The 23,119-nt window shown below is 41.4% G+C and overlaps 1 protein-coding gene across 4 annotated transcripts in view; it reads left to right on the top strand.

Moving 5' to 3' along the window:
* Positions 1 to 23,119, top strand: part of tcf7 (transcription factor 7) — a 72,334-nt gene that overhangs the window by 27,562 nt on the left and 21,653 nt on the right. For all 4 annotated transcript variants that reach the window (XM_063485584.1, XM_063485586.1, XM_063485583.1 and 1 more), the window contains exon 4: positions 14,757 to 14,883. In XM_063485584.1, the coding sequence (XP_063341654.1) occupies positions 14,757 to 14,883 (127 nt within the window). The remainder of the gene's footprint in view (positions 1 to 14,756; positions 14,884 to 23,119) is intronic.

Here is a 23,119-nt window from a genome sequence, read left to right as displayed (position 1 = left end):
CTTGTGGTAACAACAACTTATAACGATAAATGAGTCGAGAGGAAAACCAAAGCTGTTTTTCCAGGTGTTTGGATGAAACTCCAGAGTAGTTTTCAACTTGAAACCGTTCTCTTCTCCTGAAAGCAGTCTTGTAACATTCAATTATTTTTTTTTCTTTTTTTGAAAAGCACAACTTTAATGCCCTGAGTGAAGCAGTAAAGTGAGAGCTCTGTAAGTTTCTTTACATTTAAACTTCTGCCTGTTTGGACAGGTCACATGCTACCAGAGCTCTCAGGTAATATACATATATATATTTATTTCGATTTGCAGTTTATTCACACAAAATCGGTTCAATTTAACGTTAATACGCCTTTTTTTCCATCAGACTAAGTTGATCTGAAAAAAACAAACAAACAATTAAATTGCCTTTCACCTTTTCAAAAATTCTCTTTCCTTGCGCTTCCTGATTAAACTTCCTAGACTGATTTCTTCTAATCTTCTCATTTCTCAGAAATAAGGAGACTCAGGTAACAATTTAGTAATCTTTCAAATTAAAATCATTTTTTGATGATGTAAAGAAAGTGTAAGGAAAGCGAGAAAGAGAGATTTTTATAAGCGGCAAAACTTTATTCTGGGAATTCATGCCATCGCCATGCCAACCCACCCCATAATATTTCTTATAAATATAAAAACATTTTTTTTAAAAAAGCTAAGAGTCAGTTCTAACAGTTAATATTTAATGAAATGAGTCAAGCAATTAGTCAGGATCAAAATGAGTCATCTTTGGATACAAAAAGCTGCTTTAGAGAGTCATTTCGCCACCCAGAAAATTCATGCTTTTTTTTCCCCTGACGCCTCATATTGACAAATCAAAACTGTTGCAGTGGATGAAAGAGGAAGTCAAGTACGTCTTATTATTGTTTTTTGGTTTTTCTTTTGGGTGAACTTACCCTTTAATGACTAAACTTGGCATTATTCTGTCTGTGGAATCGAAACAAGTGGCGCGGCAGATCTCAGATTAGGTGGCGGAGACTTGTTGCAACCTGCGGTGGAAGCGGTGTTATGGTTACCATGGCTACGGCACTCCTCCTGTGTTTTCTGGCTGCTCTGTGGTGAGCAGAAAGAGAGGGGTGGAGGGGGGGTCTAGCTCAGCAGGTGGGCCTGAGAGGGGAAGAGGGGGTACAGTAGAGAGGAAGAGCAGAGCAGGTTAAGTTGCTGGGAGCTGGGTGGGGTTGGGGGGGAGGAGGCGGGTGGGACATCCAGAGGAATCACTCCAGCCGCTGGGGTAAAAGGAATTAATCAGACAGCATAAATTAGAACATGAAAGGAGCGAGGGAGAGACAGAGTCACATTCACCCCTGCCTCTACACTTCCATCCGTCTACTTTTCACTCCGTCCTGTCATTTCCGTGCTTTTCCTGCATCCGTCACATCCACCCATGTCTTCTTTTTGTCTCCCTAAATGAACTGAATGATCATATGAACTGTTTCAGCAGTTTTTTAAGCAATAACCAGTTCACTAACTCATTCCAGTCTTTCTGCTACCAATACAGACACTTTTTAAACGATCCCCTCCTTTAGTGTCCCGAAGCACATGTTATTGAAACACGCACGCTAACTCAGTGATCAGCTGTCCTTAAATGGGACATGAGCAGCATGTGATTCAGGTAATGAATCACTTTAAGGACCCAGATGATTGTTTTATTACATTATTTTCCTTTTTTTCCCCTGTAAAATGTTTTGGTTTTTTTTTTTTGGTAGGAACGCAGCGGGGGACTGTCACACAGATTCAAAAGTCAAATGAAATGATGGCTCAAGCAGCCTTTCAGAACGAATTTCAGTGTCGAGCCATTGTCAAGGACCCTTTGCCCCCCCTTCCCTTTGTTGAATGCATGTCAGCATGCACTGAGACTTCTGCGAAACCCTTTCAAACTGTTTAGTATCTGCCCTGAGTTTCCACACTGGTTACCGCTGATGAAAAGCCTGTTTTCAAAACTGTTTGTTGCAGCAACTGTAATCTTTGGTGAAAGATGGCTCTTTAAGTGCTCCTCAGTCAGACTGCTTGATCTCTAAGAAGACAATGAAAAGAGCGCGCGTTGATTGGACAGCAGCCTCGGGGCTTGGGCTCGCTCCTGATGTCATCTGTTTGTGAGTCACCTCTTCCAATCAGTGTACATGTCTGCTGGTTTGTGTGCTGTTTGGCTGGGTTTGGGTTTATTTTTTCTCCCCCTCGCCACCTAAATTGTCTTGTAGTGACAATCAAACAAACGGGGCACTTTATGTTTTTTGGGACTGTAAGAAGTCATACAGCAAAGTTGAAATAACGAAGAGATAAATCATCTGTACCTTTATTTCGAATCTTCAGCTTTCAAGAATTTTCTTATCTACTGATAAATAAAATATCACTTTCGGCATGCAAGTCACCGTACAGCGACAAGTTACAGTTCATTTATAATAAAAAGCTGCCTGCTGATGTGTGAGAGTCAACCGTATTTATAGGCCAGTTCAAATAAAGTTGTTTGTAACTCTATGCAAGTGTTGCAGGGGGTTTTCACTTCTTTAAATGATCATGTTAGCTGCTTCTTTAGCTGTTTTTAGCTCAGTACTTATGAGATATGATAAGAAATCTTCTCGTCTAGCTGGTAGCATGAAAGCCAGAAGTGTATGGTCGTGGAAATAATCCGTTTCATGTTTATTTCCGTGAACAGAAAGGCAAAGCTGCAGTGATTCATTAGGTGATTAAAAAGAAAATAAATCTAAAGCTGCATGAATAATCAGTTAACAGCGTTTGGTATTTTGTTATTCTTGAAAACTTGATTTTTGAGGTTTCAGATGGTTTAGATAAATACCTTCCTGCATGATGTATTATAGCAAAATGAATTTGCTATAATATATTTTGTGCCATTTGTTAAGTAAAAGAAGCTTTCAAAAGAAAATGATTGAGTTCTGTTTTTGAAATAAAATGTCATTAAAGTTTTTCATTGTAAATTGTTTAATCTTTGTAGATGATTGGAATAATTATTAGTGTAATAATAATTTTCTTTTCTTTAAAAAAAACCCTTGACCTTGTACAACCTCATGAGTAGAACTCCAATAAATAGACATTTGGTTTGTTGGTCTGTACAACAAAGAGTGAGCAACTTCAAGGAAAACAGAAAATTCAGCCTCTTTTTTCATTAAATGTTCAAATTCAACAATATGAGAAAGTAATGCCACTAAGAAAAACTTTTTCTAGTTCCGGTCAGTGTTTTACTTTGTGTTTTCACAGCAATAAAAAGGGAAATATATTATACAAATCAAATGTAAATTTGTGCAAAAACTTTTCAAAAAAAGTAGATATCCCTTCATATTTGCCAAATCACCCATAGAGCGCAAGTGTGCATGCAAATAAAAAATAAATATTTCTGTTTGGGTTTGGGGGATGTTAAGGCCATTCAGCGCGCTCTGCCCGCCGGTTATTTCTTTTGCGTGGCCTTCAATACGTCCCGTAACACAAACGCCACGGGGATGAGATGATTTCGATAGAAACATCAAAGCGGCAGATCAGACAGAAAGCACCGTACATGTGAAGCAAACCGGTGACCCGGAGGGCAGAAAGCATGTAAGCTGATTGAGTCGCCCGCTTCCCCAAAAACTTCACTCAAAAGCAGTTGGCTTATATGTAGAGTCAGCCATGTATGACCCCCTCGTCAACGCCCCGACGCCACAAACACAGACACAACACATGAAAGTTGCGTGTGCTGGAAGGGAAACGTCTTATATATATTGAAGTGCATTTCAGTAAAAAAAAGTGTATGTTTGTGTGTTATTTAAGTCTTTAAATTACACAATTGTGTTCATTTCCAGCTACTAGCGTAGCTTTGCATGATTCAAAGTTCAAAATAATCCCTATTTATCCTATACTTGCCTTTGTTGTACCCTCTCACTTTGTAAGGGATTTGACTCCCCCGTAACTGTAAGCAGGTTTAATTCTGATTGGCTATCCTTCATAAACTTGGGGGGGAGACATCGCACAGATATAAGAGAAGGCTAAACATTTAGAGCATTGTAAAGCCTGATCTTTGACTTATCTATATGTTGACCACATTCAGTATTTTAAGTGAATTTGTGTAGTGTGTGCCAGGGATTAGAAAAGCACATTATGACAACTTTAATAGTTTTTAAATGGATTCTTATTGGCTGGCATACACTCTCTGCGTGTGCACTCTCTGCACAGAAGTTGGCAAGGAAAGCAGTGTTTTAAAATCTTTTTCTTGCAGAAACTGGTTACTGGTCAGCAGTGTTAGAGCTGTAAGCTGTTTCTCCAATTAACAGATCGGACATTAAAGACATAAAAAGTTCACAAAGTGGCATAAAATGTCCAGAGCTGATAGCAGAACATTTTATTTTCAAGTGGCAATACTAAATGCCTAACAATAGAAAATTGTAGGTGAACTGAAATAATTATTTTCCCCCTTCATATGTCAAAAGACATTCTGAGGAGTGTTTTGTAACTTTAAACTTAAGTAGTTGAGTTAGGAGTTCATTATGAGGTAGGCCATCCAAATGCACACTAAAGTGCACATTTTTCACTTCTTTACGTTAAGCCCACCCATCACTTAAACCATTAAGTTTCACCACTGCGCTTACTTGAGCTCCCAGCAGTGTAGCCGTCAAGAGCGAAACGCGCCGAACAGCCGGTTTTCAAGTAGTGACATACAGAGATTTCTCGATTCACTGCAGCGATGTTTCGATTGATAATTACAAGATTTAGTAAATCTTTTCTTGAAACCAAAAAAGGGAATTAGCGAGAAAGAATCAGAGTAATTGAGAGAGCCACTGAATCTCTCTTCATCTAGAAAGGAGGGGCGAGGGGGAAGTGTTTTCACTATGACCTGTGAGAGTCTCTTAATGTGGTATTGGGTGGCCATATTTGTGTAATAAATAGATACTGGCACAAAGGAAGCGCGTCACTGCAGGGGTTTTTTTCATGTGTGGCGGCATTTCCCATTTGGGCACATGGTCTGGTATTTAGGCTGAGTGAAAGCTGTGCTCTGCAGCCATAGAGGAAAGGTTTCACAATGAGTGAGCGATAGACTCGCTCAGTCATCTCAGCAGGGGGGGACGGGACCACATAAACCTGCAGACGGGATCAGTATCACACTTTGGGGATCTTTGAAAAGAAGAAGAAAAAAAAAATAGATGTCAAGTCTCAACCAGTACAGTAGGTAGGAGATTCTCCAAAAGGTCACTTTCTTGGCTTTGTTTACATCCTGATGAGTGGGTAAAAAAAAAAAGTCCATCACCAAAGCCACTAGATAAATCAGGTCAGATAAACACATCGAAGTTACAGATCGGGAACAATCCCGTCTGGCTTGGCTGACAGTAAATGCAAACAAAGACGCCTTTTCTGACAATGCTCTTATCAAACCGCTACATTTTTTTGCTTCTGCTAACAGGCTCCCACAAGACGGACAAACAGGGCTGCGGCCTGAAGTAGTCGTAGTATGTATTGTTCGAGTAACCAAAACCCTGGAGGAAGTGCGTGTCAAAGAGGATTTATGCCTTGCGTGGTCGCCTCATTTCCTGCCGACTCCGTGTGTCAATATTTTTGTTGCAAACTATCGCCGGGATGTCACAAACAACTCGTTGATTGCGGAACGCTCTGATCGAAATAAACAAGTACACCATTAATTAGCTCTCTGTAGGACCAATCATTAGAGGTAATTTGTGCAGAGTGAAACTGCCGCCGCAGTCTGAAGGAGAAAGTTACCCGCTTGTCTGTCTCCGTCCACTCATTAAGGGAGTGATAACTCATCTCTAAATGCCATCACAGCGGTCGGATTTGATTTTGCACCCTGTCATATCCAGGGCCTGGAGCCAACTGCAGCAGAGCACTGCCTCACTGCGATGCTACAGCGAATCTCCCTATATGTCCCATCTCGGCTGCTTGGCAAGCTTAGGCAGTGCTACAGCCTCAACGACTAGTACTGCTGCCGCCGTAACTTATTCTCCTCCTAGAGCCGCTGACGAACAAAAGAAATGAACAAAACTTTGCTTGTGGGAAGCTCGTCACTCTTAAACATATGACGTGAGTCGTGAATTGAAAAAGGGACGTTAAATAGGAGCAAATATGGGTGAAGATTAGACAAATATTAGAGGTCCTATTATTATGTATAAATATTAGGAGTGGAAGTAGCAGTAGTAGAAGTGGAAGGAAAGGTTGTAGTTAGGGGGACCTGATGGGGAATAGGATAAAAATAGTAATAGTTATTATTTTTATCATTTTAAATATGTGAAATGAATAATTAGTTTGCATTATGCACATAAATCTAAAGACAAGGATGAAGGAAAGATGGATAAAGACAGCTTCTTGTGTAGCTCTTTTCATTTTTAAGTGCTTTTTTATACAATGTGTCTCATTCACTTTTTTCTACATCTAAGGGGTTTCTATCTCATATTCACACACACTCCAGTGAATGCATCAGGAGCTACGGGTGCAACGTCCTGCCTCAGGATGCTTTGGCATGCAGGGTGGAGCACCAACCTTTCAATTAGTAGATGACCTGCTGTACCTCCCGAGCCATAGCCATCCAGTCTCTACAAAATAGAAAAAAAAATACTGTAAAGAGCAAAAAGAAAGGGACTAAAAGGTTCTAAAAATTGGGCTCTAAATGGTATATAGTCAAATCTGCAGACAGGGGAAAAAAAGGAAATAGAAGGTTGGGGGGTGTGTACTGCTGCTGAAGTTGAGACTAGCTCAGAATGTGAGAAAACAGCATAAAAACATAAAAGATCATATGCATCTTTTCCGTCTCTTCGTATTTAGATTAATACTAATGCAAAACCCAGAAGAAAACGTTTTTTGCTTATTGCTCTTCGATCCTCCTTAACAACCGGAAAAGCAGCCCTCACGTTTCAAATCAAGCTCCCGTCCTGACACTGAAATCATCGTTTTCATTTATTTTTACATTTAGCTTTACAGTTTAATATGCATAGTAATATGGACACACATGCGTACAAATATTTCTGTCTGCTGGTTACTGATTCATCCTGGCCACAGTCCAGATGTTCCAGCGGTGTGTGGCAGCAGTGGACGACAGTGTGCAACAGCGTGTGTGTGTGTACTTGCATGCACTCCACTAGGCGTGTCCATGCTTACATGCATTCATGCATGTATACGAGTATTGATGTGTGTGTGTGTACTCGTATGTGTGTGTAATTGGGGAGTGGGCGGGCTTGTTGTGGTGTTGGTGGGGGGTGTTTGGTCCTTTTTTAAACATAGCTGCGTTGTTATGGTTGCCTAGGCTTTGATGTTGCCCAAACCTCCTACTAAGAGGCTCTCATTTTCGGCTCCTGACTCGGGAGAAGGCAATGACTTCCAGATTGGGGGGACCTACAGAGTGCTCGCTACTCAGGATTGACTGCTGGGGTGGGAAGGGTTTTTAGGGGGGGGTCAAGAAGGGCAGAGGAGGGTGGCTCGATGGCAGAGGAGAGGGTGCGACAGCTGTGCTCCGTAAATGTACTCTGCAGAGCAGATAGAGAAAAGGTACTGACATCAGGTCTGCACGTGATGCTCGCTGAAACACTTGCTGGCAATAAACTGTTTGCAGACTTGTTTTCAAAAAGTAAATAAATAAGTGATCCGGGAGGCATTATATTTAATAATGCGCTGCATGTAAATGTACTGTGTGGAAGGCAGGATTGTCTGCTTGGCTCGAGCAACGACGGAAGAGAGAGTTGTCAAAACCTGCTGAAGTATTTGATACCGCAAGGAAATTGAATGCGTAAATTAAATGTTTCGCGAGGTTCAATATTCTGGAAGCTTAAAACGTGTGTATGTGTGCATCCTCTCATGTAGATTTGTGTAAATTTCAGTCTCCGTGCAGAAAGTAAGACTTTCTGGCGGTTCGTCAAAATTCTGTCAGCCGTTTCTTTTGCAGAAACACATTAATCATAATCGTGTGCTCAAACACACACAGGCCAGTTTCAGAATTGTTATACATTTCGTATAGCTGCGTGCGTTTTCATGCACGTACATTAATCTCATCTGAAAATCAAGTCTGATCTAGGGCAGGACTTTCCATGGGATCAAACAAACACAAATTCTCTGGTCTCTAGTGAGGCACTGCCACCTCATGTTCCCTCTTTCTCATTTTTTTTCTGTCTCTTTTTTTCTGTAGTGCTTCTCTGTTTTGCACTTGCTCTCTGCATGCAGGTGTGGGGAATTTTACCGCGCCTTTACGCTCAGGTTTTTTTTTTAATCTCCCCCCCTGCTCCTGTTCACCCATAAACCCAAAGTCATTCGCGTAGTGAGAGTGTGTCTGTGCGTCTGGTGCGTGTTATGCTCGAGACCGTCGACCCTGCCCTCTGACCTCTCTGTGCAAAGCTATGTCTTTGAAAGTTGGAAAAAAATTCAAATGCACTGCTTAATCAGTGTGAAATGATCATGGGTAACAAAACCTTGGTGTGTTGCTTCTGCATCAAACTGCATCAGCTGGAGACGGCTTTAGCTTCCACGCAGCATAAATAATCCCGGCTTCTCCTCCAGTTTATTCTCTCATAGCCGGATCGTTCCAAACAAAAGCTCAGTTCTTCAATTTTCACTTTCCTTTAGCTCAATCCAGAGCGAGAATGACCCAAATTAAAATAACAAAGGCTTGATTAGTATCAGTATTCCTTAGCCTTCAAGAATTTAGTGGTCATAAACCACAGAAAGTGGAAATGACACTGTAGTATAATATAAAACCGACTGTGAATATAAAGTTTGTCAGTTGTCAGATTTGTATCTGTATCTAGTCAGTAAAATAAAAGAAAGCTTCTGCACAACAGTTTGATTGCAGCCACTTGAAAGGATCGCATCAGCTCTACTGTCCATACCTTCTATTTAATCATTTATACCTTCTTTTTTCAAATTTCCGCTACGCCAGGGCAAAGGGTGACGGTGAAAGAAAGAGTGAATGAACGTTTTGAAAGTGCCATCTCCATGAAATGTGAGATTAAAGACATTAAACTCAAAAGCACTCTCTCGAGAGGAGGCTTTAATTTCCGCTGCAAATATAAAGAGACGGAGCTACTTAGTGTGTCATCTGAAAACTAAAGAATACATTAAAGGAGGGTTTTTTTTCCCCACTATAAGATCTTCTGAATCAAGGTGTGTGTGTGTGTGTGTGTGTCTGTGCGTTTCTTTGCACACGTGTGTATGCGAGATGCTTCTGCACGCACACGCGCGTGTGCGAGGGTCAAGGTGGAGGCCGTCATTACAAACAAGTGATGTCTGAGATCCCATTAACTCTTGTATTCAGCCGCAGATTTCTGTTCAAATAGAGAGGAGATAAAAGGCAGCAACAATATGCTGATAATTCAAAGGCCTTTCAAGTGAAATGAGACTACAGAGACACTGAGGACCACGTTTACGATTTCCTGACGCACTTAAAAAGGTGTTGCTGTCTAATTGTAATTTTTTAAAGTAATCGCCTCTTTGAAGTATTTAAATCTTTGATGTAATCAACAAATAGGAGCTTTATTATTCAGCGCAGCCGTTCTCGCTGGGGTTCGACATCGAGTTTCTTCTCGTGCACGGCCGGTCGATTGATGTAGTTCACCCGGTTCAACCAGAGCTCCGCCGCTGCAGCAGGGGAACTCGTGTTTCGTGAGACGTGCACCAAAACGCATCTTGGCATAGTGACACGGTTACAGGTGGTTCTTGAAACCACAGTAAGAGATTCCTTTTGAGCGTCCTCACACTAAACTGCAGGTTTACCTGCATGTCTCTTTTTAAAAGTAGTGAGTTTAGAAGCGATGCTGCACACCAGAACAAACTCCCATCAGCAGTGAATGCAGATTAAATCAGCAGAAGAGGGGATATGAATGCACAGAGAGATAAATGTATGCACAGCTATGCATTTTTAGGTGCACCCACCTGGTCAGTCACCGCAGAAAGACGGCGTGGCTGACATTGTTTCCCGGCGACACAGATTCTGGGTATCTGATAAGAGCACAGACTGGCCTTGAGTTATGATCAGCACTTTCTATAGGCGAACAGGCCCATATGCATGTTATTTTCCTATTAAAGAAATAAACTCAGGGTTCAGTTGGCCACAGTTAACTCCCCCCCCTTCCCTCTGTATTTAATATTGATTTGTACCATAAATTTATAACCCTTGGATGTATCTCAGTCTGAAGTGGTGGGTAACTCAACTGTTGCAAATTAAAGGGTGAATGAACTTTTCCCTCATCTGTTTGTCTGCGCGCGTGCACGACACATGTGTGTCTATTTCTTTTCATTTTTTTTTTCTTTTTCCAATTTACCAAAAACATAGCTGCAGGTTTACAGTCTCAGAGATGTCTTTTGCGTGTGTGTGTCCCACACATGCATGTACACGCTTGTCTGTTTCAGCAAAGGTAATTATGTGTAAGTTATGTGTGCGTGTGGGGGGTTGGGGGGGATTTTTTTTTTTTTTTTTTTTAAACACAGAGGGGTTGATAATTATGGGTTAAATGAGTGCTCTCAGTCAGCCTCCCTGAGTGTGTGTAAAAAAAGGAAGGCACAGCGAAAGCCATTTCAAGGCCGGCTAATTACCCCGAGGAAGAGAGGAAACATAAATGGACGATTTTGCGGCTATAATGTTACAGCAAAACGGCTAAATCAACCTCAGCACGTGAAACAGAGCCACAGCTACTTTTGAAGGCTCCTAGCAGCCCTGAGCACATGTGTGTATGTGTGCGTGCGCGTGTGTGCATTTTCGCCCCATATGCGCAGGATCTGCCGAGAAGCAGAAGATGTGCGTATGCGTCTGTACGCAAACTGTATGTGAGTGTGATTTGTGTGCAGAAAAGTCACACTTGCTGAGTACTGATGTTATTTAGCCCCTGCATTTCTGTCCCAGGCGGTCTTTTTTCTGTAACGTGAAGAATCATGTAGAGTTTTGTTGGTGCTCGCCACGTTTGTGTCATGAACATTCATTGCCTTACTTGTGGTTTTGACTCCTATTACAGGCAAAGTTTTTTTAATGTCATGCAACCTTTTTACCAGCTATACCAGTTCTGAAACTTTTTCTAGTTTTCCCCCAACCAAAGGCCTCATCTAACCCTACAGTTCATATCAACCCTTGTGAATAAAAAAGGACCCAAATTCAATTTTAGTGAAGAGAGAGAGAAGGGAAAAAAAATCAGCATGCTATCTTTGCAAACTCTTGTTTATTTTCCCTGCATAAATCACGTTCATTCCACACAGCGCTCCATATTTTTCCACTAGGTCATCCAGGCAGTAGTTTTACACCCGGTGCAGTTTGAGAACCTCCGCATTCTTATGCCACTCACCGCCGGTGCCAGTTGCATCGTTTGGGGATTTTCCCTGCAAAATGTCAGTGATACTGCTGAATGTGAAGAAAAAATGCAAAAATAAATTGCTTCCTTTTCCTTGGATAGAGTTGTGTGTCGCTCATAAAACGGTGTTGATAACAAGAGACGATTTATGCAAATCAACCACATCAATAACTTCACAGAGAGGCGATGTCGAAGAACATTGATCATCTTATTTGAATGCAAAGTTCTGCTGGGAAACCTTGACATTCATCTGACATGTGGACTCATCGTTGTCATTGAAGAAAAGCATTGCCTTACAGCAGAGGGCTTTGTTTAGCACGACAGGGCGCCCTGCCGCTTCCCAAAGCCAATTTTTGCAATTTTCTTGGCTGGTTTGTTGTAAGATCTATGACAGCACAGCTTTTCTTCAATGCAAAATATTATTTTCATAATTTTATCAAAGAAATTACAGTTTTTTCCAAATTGCAGAAAGTTACCGCTCCCGTCTCTCAATGAAACATCTGAAAATAAACACCGAACAGAAGGAACTGCATCAGATTTATAGAACAAAACAAATCTCAGGTACTTACATTGTATTCCAGTATATTTATAACATGACGAGCTAACGGGACATTGACCCTTTTCCCTTTTTTTGGTCATCTCCATAATTTTCCTCATAACTGCTTCAATCCATTGCTCATACCGAGGCTGCTGGCTTGTGGCTGCCTCACTGTACTGAATAGTTTTAGCTTTAGCTAAAGAGGTTGAGGGTGATTTAAGTGTCTGATTAGGTTTGTTGTTACAAATAATTTGCGTGGTGGTTCCCCCTGTGGTCTACTTTGGCGAACTTTGCTGTGAGTGAACTTTCTTCACTCACAGTGAGGAGTTTCCACGCTAATGACATGTGAGCGTGTGACTGTGAGCACACACGTGACCATTTCCCTGCACCGTGTGTGCGCGTGTTGCAGACCGGCAAACGGACATAAGGGAGTCTGACCAGCACAAGCCGAGAGTAGCAGGAAAAGACAGAAAGCAAAAAGTTTTGACTCAGCCATCAGACGCCTCAAATCACGATCTCTTTTAACAACCGGAGGATTCACCACAGTCCAACCCTCAGTGGAGTCAGATCTATCCGGTAGTTGGCTGGGGTTTGTAACAGTGTGGCTGATTGGTGTTTCTGGGAATGAAAACGCCATCAAAGCAGCAAAAGGGTCATTAAAACACAGACGTTTGAGAAAATCTGACCCCAGTGAGTCATAAGAAGTAGAATGCCTTAATGGAGATTTTTAGCATTTAGAGCTGTGGAAAAGAACACAAATGAATAATTTAACTTATATTTTCAAATAGATGGCCAGCCACATTAAGCTAAAAAAAAACAAACAATTGCTTGCCAGAGGCAACTTTTTGTATCCACGTCTGTCTGTTTTGTCTCAGAGTTACTTTCATGTTCCCATAAATGTCAGTTTCCCATCTCTAACTTGAAAGGGCCAATGCAGTCACCTCGTTTGAGCTGACGCAATGTTAATGTCCAACCTTCACAAGACCGGCTGTGCAGACTTCTGTGTTTTCACACATCCATCCTGAGCTGGCGAAGTGAAGACAGTCCCCTTTCCGTCTTCGACCCCACATGATTAACCACATGACATGCAAACCAGCAAGGCGATGCAGCTCCCCTGCCCATCTTCATTGATAAAATATTGGTCTGCCGGGTCATAACCTTAAAACCTACTCAGTGTTTAACGCCTGCTGATTTCATTCTCTTGCCTTTGTTCTCGGCCTCTAAGGTGATGAAAGAGGCGTTTTGTACAATCCTTAAACCACGAGGTTTGTCCTCCGTCTCACTGTTTCTTAAGATCATTATGAATGCAGGTCATATTATCACCACATTTCACCTTCCTACTATGCTACCTGCTCCCCTGCACTTCTTCCCCCCCCACCACCACCATCACCAGCCCCATCCTCACACCTCCCCTTCGGCTCTTGAGAACAGAAGCAGCCAGTTTTGTTTTCACGGCATTAAAAGCGGTGTAGCAGTTTGATCTGAGCTCCGCTACCGGTCGTGCAGCATACACATGAGGGTCCGTTTCCGCACATGTGTGTGCGCACGCGTGTGGTCAGTGCGAGTCTTTAAGATGCTGATTGATCGGAAAGGAGCGGTTTAAAGTGTGTGTAAATGTGCAGTGTAGCAGTGTGAAAGCTCTGCCTTTAAGTGATAAGGTGCTCGCTTTGTAACTCAGTGGGGGGTCTAGCGAGCAGCAGCAGATCTGGCCCTCTGCACTGCTGATGTTACACACTTCACACACATGCACGCTTATGCAAATAAATCTCAGTGTCCAAAATAAAATTGCTCGGAAAACTTCTCTCTCTTTTTTTTTTTTTTTTCTTAATGTTCGTGCCGAGGAAAATTTGCGCCTCTGCAGAGCCTCACATTTACACACATCCACCTGCTCGCAAACGCACTGAAACTCACACCGAACAGCACTATTTAAACTCCCCAAGAAAACAATACCAGTCCACACAGGGCCTGCTTCAAATGAATGCAGTGAAATTCTGTCCAAGGCCGGCCGGTTAGCTGCTTCCAACTTTGCAAACCGCTGTGACATATCGTATGTCTGCTAGCATGCTGCGAGCATTAGTAATAACTGGATTTCACGTAAGTTATTGAAAGCCATTTGTAAACAGAGACATGAAAGCAAACAAGCTCGCACGCAGCCTCACTTGATCATCAAAGACTTATCGATCAAATAGTCCTCCTCCGCCTCCCCGCTCCACTGAAAACCAGTGTGAGCGAAGTACGGCCCATCTGTTTTGTTCCAAACCGTGTTTAAAATGTCCAGCTTTCTTCCTTTTCTTTCAGCCTTGGATGAAGTATAAGTGCACGCAAATCCCCCCAAAAATTCGGAGACACTTAACATTTGCATCTTCTTCCATCAGTGAATTATTTAAGAGGAGAACGCAGATTTTTTTTTTTAAATAATTCTTTTCATGTCTGGTTGCATCTTGTTATTTCTTTTGTAAGCAAATGAACGAAAGGAAAACTTGTGTAATTGCAAAGCTCTTTGATCGTGCTCAGCAGCGTTGGGCCGAACGGCTGATTCTGAATCTTAAAATCTCAAAATGCAGTTTGCAGACATTATTTGTAATTGGAATAATATAGATTTTAGTGTCTTTGCTCTGTGATCAAATTAAGATACGTCTGGTTTTCCTGACTTGATTCCAGGCAACTTGATTAGCCAAACTTAAACAAATACTTTTGGGGGTTTTTTCCTTTTCAATTGGTGTATCTTAGATTATATCATCCTGGGTCTCTTTTATGTCCGTCACATGCAAAAGTCTTTATTTTTGCTTGGAAAATGTGAATTGTGCAAAATGTTCTAACATAAGGCAAAAGCAGATTTTTATACTTCTCAGGCTTCTTGAAGGATATTCAAAGCCTTTTTTTTTCTAAATTAATTTGTGTTGTTGTTGTTGTTGTTGTCATCTCATCAACAGTCTAACAAAGTCTCGGTGGTACAGCAGTCTCACGGGATGCACCCGCTGACCTCCCTCCTGCCCTACAGCAACGATCACTTCAGCCCGAGTTCTCCTCACCTGCCCACAGACATGAGCCAGAAGACAGGTGAGAGCACACGTACACACCTAGTATAGAAACATTGTGCACACACTGTTAGTGGAGGCTTGCACATGCAGACGCAGCTAAACAGGCGTAGTTTTGGAGCTGAGTTAGATTTAAAAAGTCTCTCTACACAAGTGCAAGTAAACACAGACGTTCTCAGGACATCTGCCGAATAGTTGCTGAAACCCCTGTCCGCATACACACTGTTTGTGCTGTTGACACATAATTTGTCACATCTGTGCAGATGCAGCACACACACATTTGTCACTTCACCAGAAGCACACACGAGAAATGTAATATTACAAATTTAATGCAGTAATATTTTTGCGCACTCCCTCTTTCATATGCACGCACACAGTATTTCTTTTTTGGCTCCCCCCCCCCCCTCGCCTGGAACATGGACACACATAGAAAGACACAGGCACGCACTCCGTGTGTGAAGTGGCAGCATCAGCTCCGTCAGCCTGTGGCGGTCTCATGGCTGCTCTGAAGTGGCCTGCTCTTCTGAAGGGACAGCCAGCCACACACACACACACTCACACAAAAAGATGGAAACAATTAGGGTGACAATCGCACAAACCATTGCAGCAGCGCACACAAGGTTCTCCTTAGCAAGCACTACACATACAAACACACACTCTCCTCTGTTTGGAAGGCACAAACAAACACACCCTGGCATTTAAAACACTATCGGGTTTTGGACCTGCCTGTGGCAGGGCCTGAAGGGTGGCACAGTGGGTTTGTGCAGCATTTCGCTTTAGTGCGAGATGTCACAACTACCGGCCACGTTTGCTGAATGTGTTCCCCAGAAGATGGCTCATCAAGCTCCTCAAAAGTATGCAGGTTACTGGTGGTTTCCTTTTTATTTTAAACACGCTATGTGGATGAACGAGTTTATGCAATTGTTACAATCGCAATGGTTTTTGTTCTTGTGCAACCTCGCTGGAATGGTGAATACTCTTGTTAAAAATAGCCAAAGCTTAAATAAGGTCCATGTGAGCCATGTGAGCTAAGCACTCTTATTACTCCTGTTAACGCTCATTTTTTAAAATAAAAAATTGCCTCTGCGTGAAATCAGTGATTGGTGATTTCATGGATGAAGACTCCAGAAACCTGCCGTTCAGGCCTTTAGCCAATCAGAAGAAAGTTGTCTTAAAACAGCTTGTTTCAGACACAGGGTGAACTGATGCACCAAGGCCAAATATTAAGATAAATAAGCATTATTCTGACCCTTGAATCATGCAAAGCTACTCTGTAGTGCTCTTTAACCTTACAAAGGGAGAGGAAGAGAAATGCAGAGTTCTCACATATGGTGGATGACTAAAGTCGTGATCATGTATGTCGGTGGGGGAAACTTACAGAGAAATGAAACTATAAGAAAATTTATTTAGTTATTATTTGATGTAATTCTGTGGTTTCTTGGTAAAGTGTGAGCACCGCTGGAGATAGAAGTTTCAGCTCACAGTAACAACCAGACGCTCATATGAAAACGCGCCTGTGAACGAGGGGTGTGAAGAAACCTAAATATTTCTTTTTGTTTGCTGTGCTGTACATTGTAAAACAACAGTCAAGAGTGTTAATGATCCCCTGTGAACACAGTCAGTCACAAAGAAAGACGAAAATTGTAATGGTGACATGTGCAGAACACAGCAAAAGGTGCTAAAAAAAAGATCGACATGCGGTGTAGCTATCCCACGGTTCAAAGAAGTTACAGTTTAATGCTGCTGAGAGCCTTAAAATTGTCGTCCTGATGTGGAGATATGAAATCCACTGGTCTTCAAGCGCTGCGCGGATTTTCCTCAGGAAATCATTTATAAACTCTCTGAAGTTTACAGAGTCTGTGCGAGATTCATTGAAGGATTTTGTCCTCTATGGTGACGTCCAAGAGAGAACAGGAAAGAGGAGGAAACAGAAATGGAGAAGAGGCTGAGAGCGAGAGACGAGAGTGAAGAACAGACTGGAAAAAAAAAACACAGAGAACAAAAGTCTTTTATCGGCTCTGATTAGGTGTGAGACAGCGCGAGACCTCGGGCGATCTCCTGCCTGTTCCGTCTGGAAATCCCCCTTTTTCCTCCAAACACACTCCCGCTTGTCTGGCTTAGAGAGTCTGTGTGTCTTTGTGTGTGTGTGTCTAACACAGTGACTCAGCCCGTAATGATAGACTGAGCCACCTGTTTGTTACTTACACACACACACAAACACACACTAACACCTGGCTGCCACATATAACCTTTCTCAGACCATCTCACCTGAATTATTTTGGCTACGCTTCCACAGAGGAAACACCGTGGTGCATGCATACGCACGCCACCTTACCTCACTTCTCTTTTTGTCTGTCAGCTGATCACAGGTTCGGGGGTTACCTCACCAGTGATGTCAGTGTTTGGCGCACCTTTCTTCCTCTTTGTGCGTTGCTTAAAGGGGAAATAAAGGGACCTGAGCTATTTCTTTGGTTTTATATGTTAACTCTGGAGTGCTCGGTCTCTGGAGGCTTTTTTGGCCTTTGACCCTTCATCTTTACACGTGTCTATTAAGCCTCCATTGCAGACACGGACAGCTGGCATGCCCCAGGAGTCAATCCTGTTATTCTAGGTGCTTGTGTAGTTGGTAAATGTTAAAGCAAATTCTTCCCAACAAGTCTGCACAGTCACAAAAAGCAGGCCCACACATTGATGTATACTCGAATCCTCCCACTAACCGCCTGACAACGTTTACCTAAGCGGTCCCAAGTGGACTTACACAGCAAAAGTTTAACCCATGCTTAAGTAATTTAATCACAAAGTGCTACTTGCTCTGTACAGATGTTTGCTTTCCCCTTGAGTTTTATCATTGAAGTTGACACGAGGAGGCTAGCAGTGTGCCAAAATCTGTCGTTTTTCTAAAGAATCCGTTTTGGCAAAATCCATTTCCTTTCTAATATCTCGACAGCTAAAATTACCCGCATCAGTCTGGTGGAGGATTTCGTGACACTAGCACTGTAACGGAAGTATCAGATTGCAAACTTTTCTCAAGTTGACTCCTATAATCTTGGTCACCTGTGCTCTGTTTGTGTCAGACACAAACATGATTCATGCTTTGGACTGTCAACATGGTATCCTCACCTCAGTTCAATCATCAGTCCAGTCATTCCAATCTTTAAATCACAGCTGATGGAGGTAAATAACACCAGCCTCGACGAGGGGGGAAAAATGTGTTGATTTTCATGCTGTGGCTGCTTTTGGAGTTTCTGTTTTCTGTGTGAAAAAGGGTTAGTAATGGGGTTACCTGCCACCCAGGTAAGGTCGCAGCATGTTTAATAGAGTATAAAATCCCGGCTTTCAACGTGTGCTAGTATGTGGGAGTCCATTTGGGTCGGGCTGACATAAATTTGAAAGTGAGGCTTCATGCAAACCTCCCCGTATTGGTCCGGTTTAATATTACGCTACAAGGGCAGCAACCGTGCATGCATTCTCCAAGCACACACCAGCAAACGCAACTCTAAGTCCTCTGTGTGTCTACAGGGCTGCATATAGCTCCTCTGTAACAAAGCCTTGCATTACATGGAAATCTTTATTGATAAATCAGAGGTGAGACGCATTAGTCCACTCAATAGCCTGAAATCAGCTGAGAAACTGGCTAAAAAGTGTCCTGCGGCGAGGCTGCATGTTGTCTTTGTGTTTACCCATGTATGTAAAAACACACTTGTGCCTGACTGCTTATCTCCTATGAAATTGTTTTATTGGCGTCACAGAACGTGCAGGCCCACAGCAAAACCTCAGTAATATAAAACAGGTACTGTTGTTGAGCAGGATAAGATAAGACGTATTTTATCTATCCTGAAAGCTGGAAAGCTTCTGTGTTACAGCAGCCAAAACACTGAAATAGCTTAAATAAAAATGGCACAGCTCAGTAAATAATATACAATAAGACAAAACAAAATGGCTCATTAAGATGAAAATTACACAAAAGAGAGAGAAGCTCAGTTAAACAACGAGGTCATTTATACAAAACTCTGTTTAGGCTTTTTTATTTTGCTTTTAGTTGAACAATTAACAAATTATGGTTACAAATTTCCTCTGGATTTCTTGACCTTAAGATGACTTCGCTTACTCGCCAGGCTTCTGATTGTTATTGCGTCATCTGCATCATTTCGAGTAAAAGGTCAGGAAGGAAAGAGCTGTGATTACAGTTTTTTTAATGTATTTAATCAATCAGCTACTTTGAATCTTTCTTGTGGGCTTGGGCCTTTCTTCAGAAGCACCGCACCATCGACGTGTGAAAGTTCATCTTTCCTGTTGTTTTTCTGCTCTTTGTGACATCATTAGAGGCAATAAGAAATTCCTGTGAGTGGATGTCAATGTTAATGACAAACATCACAATACTTGTGGGTTTATTTCTGTTTTGTTTTTCTGAAACAGTTAAAGATGTAAATGTTCTTCTTTTAATATCCTTTATTGTACACAGAGCCTACATCTGTCATTTATTCTCACCACACAGTTTACTTCCTGTGTTATTTCCATCACCACCCACTGTCTGTTTTCACTGCTGCCTAAATACGGAGTTGCCTTACCTTTAGCTATATTTCAACTTTACAACCCCCTTAATTTTCCCGTTAATTTCCCCTAAAGTAATGCACATGTTGCATCATCTTTCTCGTAGCATGTTTCACCAGTTTTATTCAGTGTATTAAAATTGGCCGTTGAAGTTGTCGGCAGAAAAGATACAGCGGGGGAAATACTTGCTTGATCCCCTGCTGAATTTCTAAGTTTGCTCATTCACAAAGAAATGATCAGTGTCTAATTTCTTTATGGTAATTCCATTTTAATGAAAAGAGACAGAATATCAATCAAAAATAAATTTAAAAAACACATAACATAAAAGTTATAAATTGATTTGTATGTCAGTGACTGAAATATGTATTTAAGCCCCTACCACCCAGACACAATTCTGGCTCCTACTGACTGCCTGTGTGGCCCAGTGGAAAACCTATTACAATCATTTGATCAATCATCAATTACAGAAAGCATAAAGCACTTTTTTAAAATACAGAATCAATTTCTCCCATTCTAATCTCTCCACCATCATGTCCAAGACCAAAGAGCTGTCAGAGGAAGTCAGGGACAAGACTGTAGCCCTGCACTGTAGACCTCGGTGAGAAGGTGACACCTGTTGGTGTGATTATTCAGAAATGGAAGGAAATATAAAATGACTATCAATCGCCCTCAATCAGGGGCTACATTGCAGGATCTTGCTTCAAATGTGAGGATGATCATGAGAAATCGATCATGAGAAACTGGCCATCTGCCCCGACCCTCAGCTGATTGGGACAGAAGGTCAAAATAGAGCTCAAAATCAAGATGTTTGGAGGGAGAGAAATGCTGAGTATGACCCAAAGAACAACATCAGCACAGTCAAGCACGGAGGTGGAGTCATTATGATTTGAGGCCGTTTTCCTGCTAAGGGTACAGGATGACTTCATTGCATTTAGGGGCCAATTAATGTGCCACGTACTGTAAAATCTTGGTTGAGAACCTCCTTCCTTTAGCCAGAATTCTGGAGTTGGGTCATGGATCGGTCTTCCAGCATGATAATGACCCAAACATATCGCCAAGGCAACAAAAAAGTGGCCTAATAATTCTCCAGACATCTGTCCTGTTTCAGTAAAGAGGAGTGAGCCAAAATCCTACCTGACATGTGTGCAAACCCGGTGACCAACTAAAAGAAATGTTTTACCGCTGTGGTTCCAACAAGGGTTTTCTCCACCATGTTTTGCTTGTTTCAAACACTTATTTCACTCAATGACATGCAAATCAATTTATAACATTTTTGTGATGTGTTTTGGTTAATATTCCGTCTGTCTCCATTAAAATGAAACTATCATAAAACAGTTTTTCGGAAGTGAACAAACTTGGATATTCAGCAGAGGATCAAGTAAATATTTCCTCCACTGTAAAACTCCAACCCAGTGAATATTTATGAAGTATTTAGAGAAATTTCAGTGACAGAAAGATCTTCGTTAATCCTAGGTTTAAATTTAGGTGCTGCACAGTCACAGACACTGTCATACCTAAGCCCCACTTTACGTCACCGAGAGACTTAAAATTAGAGGCTGCAGTGGCAATGACAGGAATGGAAGGATAACCAAAGAGCTTGTTAACAACACTGTGTTTTACTCCTGTTTTTTTGCCACCCAAAGTGATAAACTTTAAACCTTCTTGTAATTATCTAACACATTTATTTGTCTGACAGATGAAACAATCATAATGAAAAGGCTTTTTTTAAAAAGCAAAAATCATGGACTTTAACTAATTTTCACATTTAGAAAAAAGGCCTGCAACTTCAAACTTTTATACGTCTAATTCACGTTAAGCCTGTTTAAGCTTCAATGTCTTACCAATAATCCATCATTCGTGTAGCACCTTTCAAACTCAAAAATACAGGTGAAAGTGTTTTACAACCTGAAAAGGAAAGCAGGAAATTTCACTGTCAGTAAATCCAGGAGATTCGAACGCTGCAGTGACCTTTCTGCCGGGTTGTGTTTGACATAGTGTGACCCAGCTGGTCGGTTTAGTAAATTCAGTCATTTCTCCAGTCAAGCGTAACACCGCGTGTGATTCAAAAGTGGAACATTCCCTTTAGATTGGGCAACATCTCGCTTCAGATATGACTGTTTGTAAGTAAAAATTGTATTTATAGCACGTTTGAAGACAAATATCACAAAGTGCTAAACGACAAAAATGGTCAAAAAAGTAAATGAATAATAAGGACAAAAAGGGCAAGTTTAAAAAGATGACTTTTGAGTCCACAGATCTCAAGCTGAGTGGGAGCGACGTACAGAGTCTCTAGTAGTCCACAAAACCTTAGGGACCTGCTGTGGATGCAGGGATGTAAATACCAGAATCTTAAAGTGGACTCTGAAGCAGCTGAATTAGCAACAGTGTTAAATGAGAGTACGTAAGGTTCAAATTTGACTCGAGGTTTTATTGAGACAAGTGAACAAGGAATTACAGTAAAGACGCGATGATGACATAAAGACACGAACAACAATTTCTAGTTCAGACCGTGATACAGTAAGACTGAACCTGGCAATGTTTCTCAAGTGGGGGGAAAAAAGGAAGACAATATTTGCCCAGACAATAGATTATAAAATACAGAGAAGTGAAACATGCCTGATTACCATCACCCTGCCATGTGATTAACACTTACTGTATGCTATTGTATGTATTACTGTAAATCGGAAGGGGAGTGCATGTGTGAGACAGTCTGTTGTCACATAGCAAGCTTTGATTACTTCTGGAGTGCCAAACGTGAAATAGCTGACGAGGCTGGAAATCAACTTTTTATTTATTTATGTTTATTTGCAACAAATGAATAGTTGTTAACACAAATTTATTTAATCGTATTTTTTAAATAGTGATTATAGTTCCAAGCTTACCAGAGTAATTGAGACATAAACATCTCAGATCAAGGAGGTTCCTGGTTCGAATCCCGACTGGGGCCTTCCCATGTGGAGCTTGGGAAGGCCCCATGTGTTCACACTGTACCTGCCTGGGTTTCTTCCCACAGTCCTACATTACATGCAGGCTAACAGGTGATTAAACTGGCTGTGAATGTGAGGTAGATGACGTTATTGAAGTGTTTAGAATAAAGTGCTGCATGAATGTGGGATTAAAATGCCTATATTAATGCAAGTAAATTTGATTATATTACAGTCACATCAGTTTAAAGTGCTGACTATTAACTATTTGAGACTCTTTAACCTGTAGTGCTTTTCTTCATTAAGCGATCGCTTTATTTTGAAAAGAAACGAGTCGCTGTGCAAGAGAGACGCAGTGAAAAGAGTGTAAAGACGAATGAGCGCAAGAGTTAAAATAATAGAGTTAAATTGGGGTAAAAATGCAAAGCGTCAAATTATTTTAAATTGGGTCATCGGAGCCTGTTTGTGCTAGCTGTTACATTTTTTTGAATTGGAAGCGAGAGTGTGAGTCACCCTGCTTAAAAGGAGAAACTGTGTATCGACGATGAATAATAAGAAAAAAAATAAGAGTCATATTCGCCAATCTGTAGTTTTACACTGTAAAAAACTGACTTTTACTATTACTGCAGCTTTTGATGTTTGCGCTTAAAAAAAGGAAAGAAAGAAACAGTTCCAGTACTTGTGTAAAATTTGTCAGCACTTATTACTGCCCTTACTGTAACAAAACTCTGCACAGTTTCTTCTGGTCTTTGGGCTCTTTTATGTACACCACACTGGCTGGTT

The sequence above is a fragment of the Pelmatolapia mariae genome, linkage group LG10_11 (genome assembly GCF_036321145.2).
Source record: "Pelmatolapia mariae isolate MD_Pm_ZW linkage group LG10_11, Pm_UMD_F_2, whole genome shotgun sequence".
Lineage (NCBI taxonomy): Eukaryota > Metazoa > Chordata > Actinopteri > Cichliformes > Cichlidae > Pelmatolapia > Pelmatolapia mariae.
This window is presented reverse-complemented; position numbering and strand designations above follow the sequence as displayed.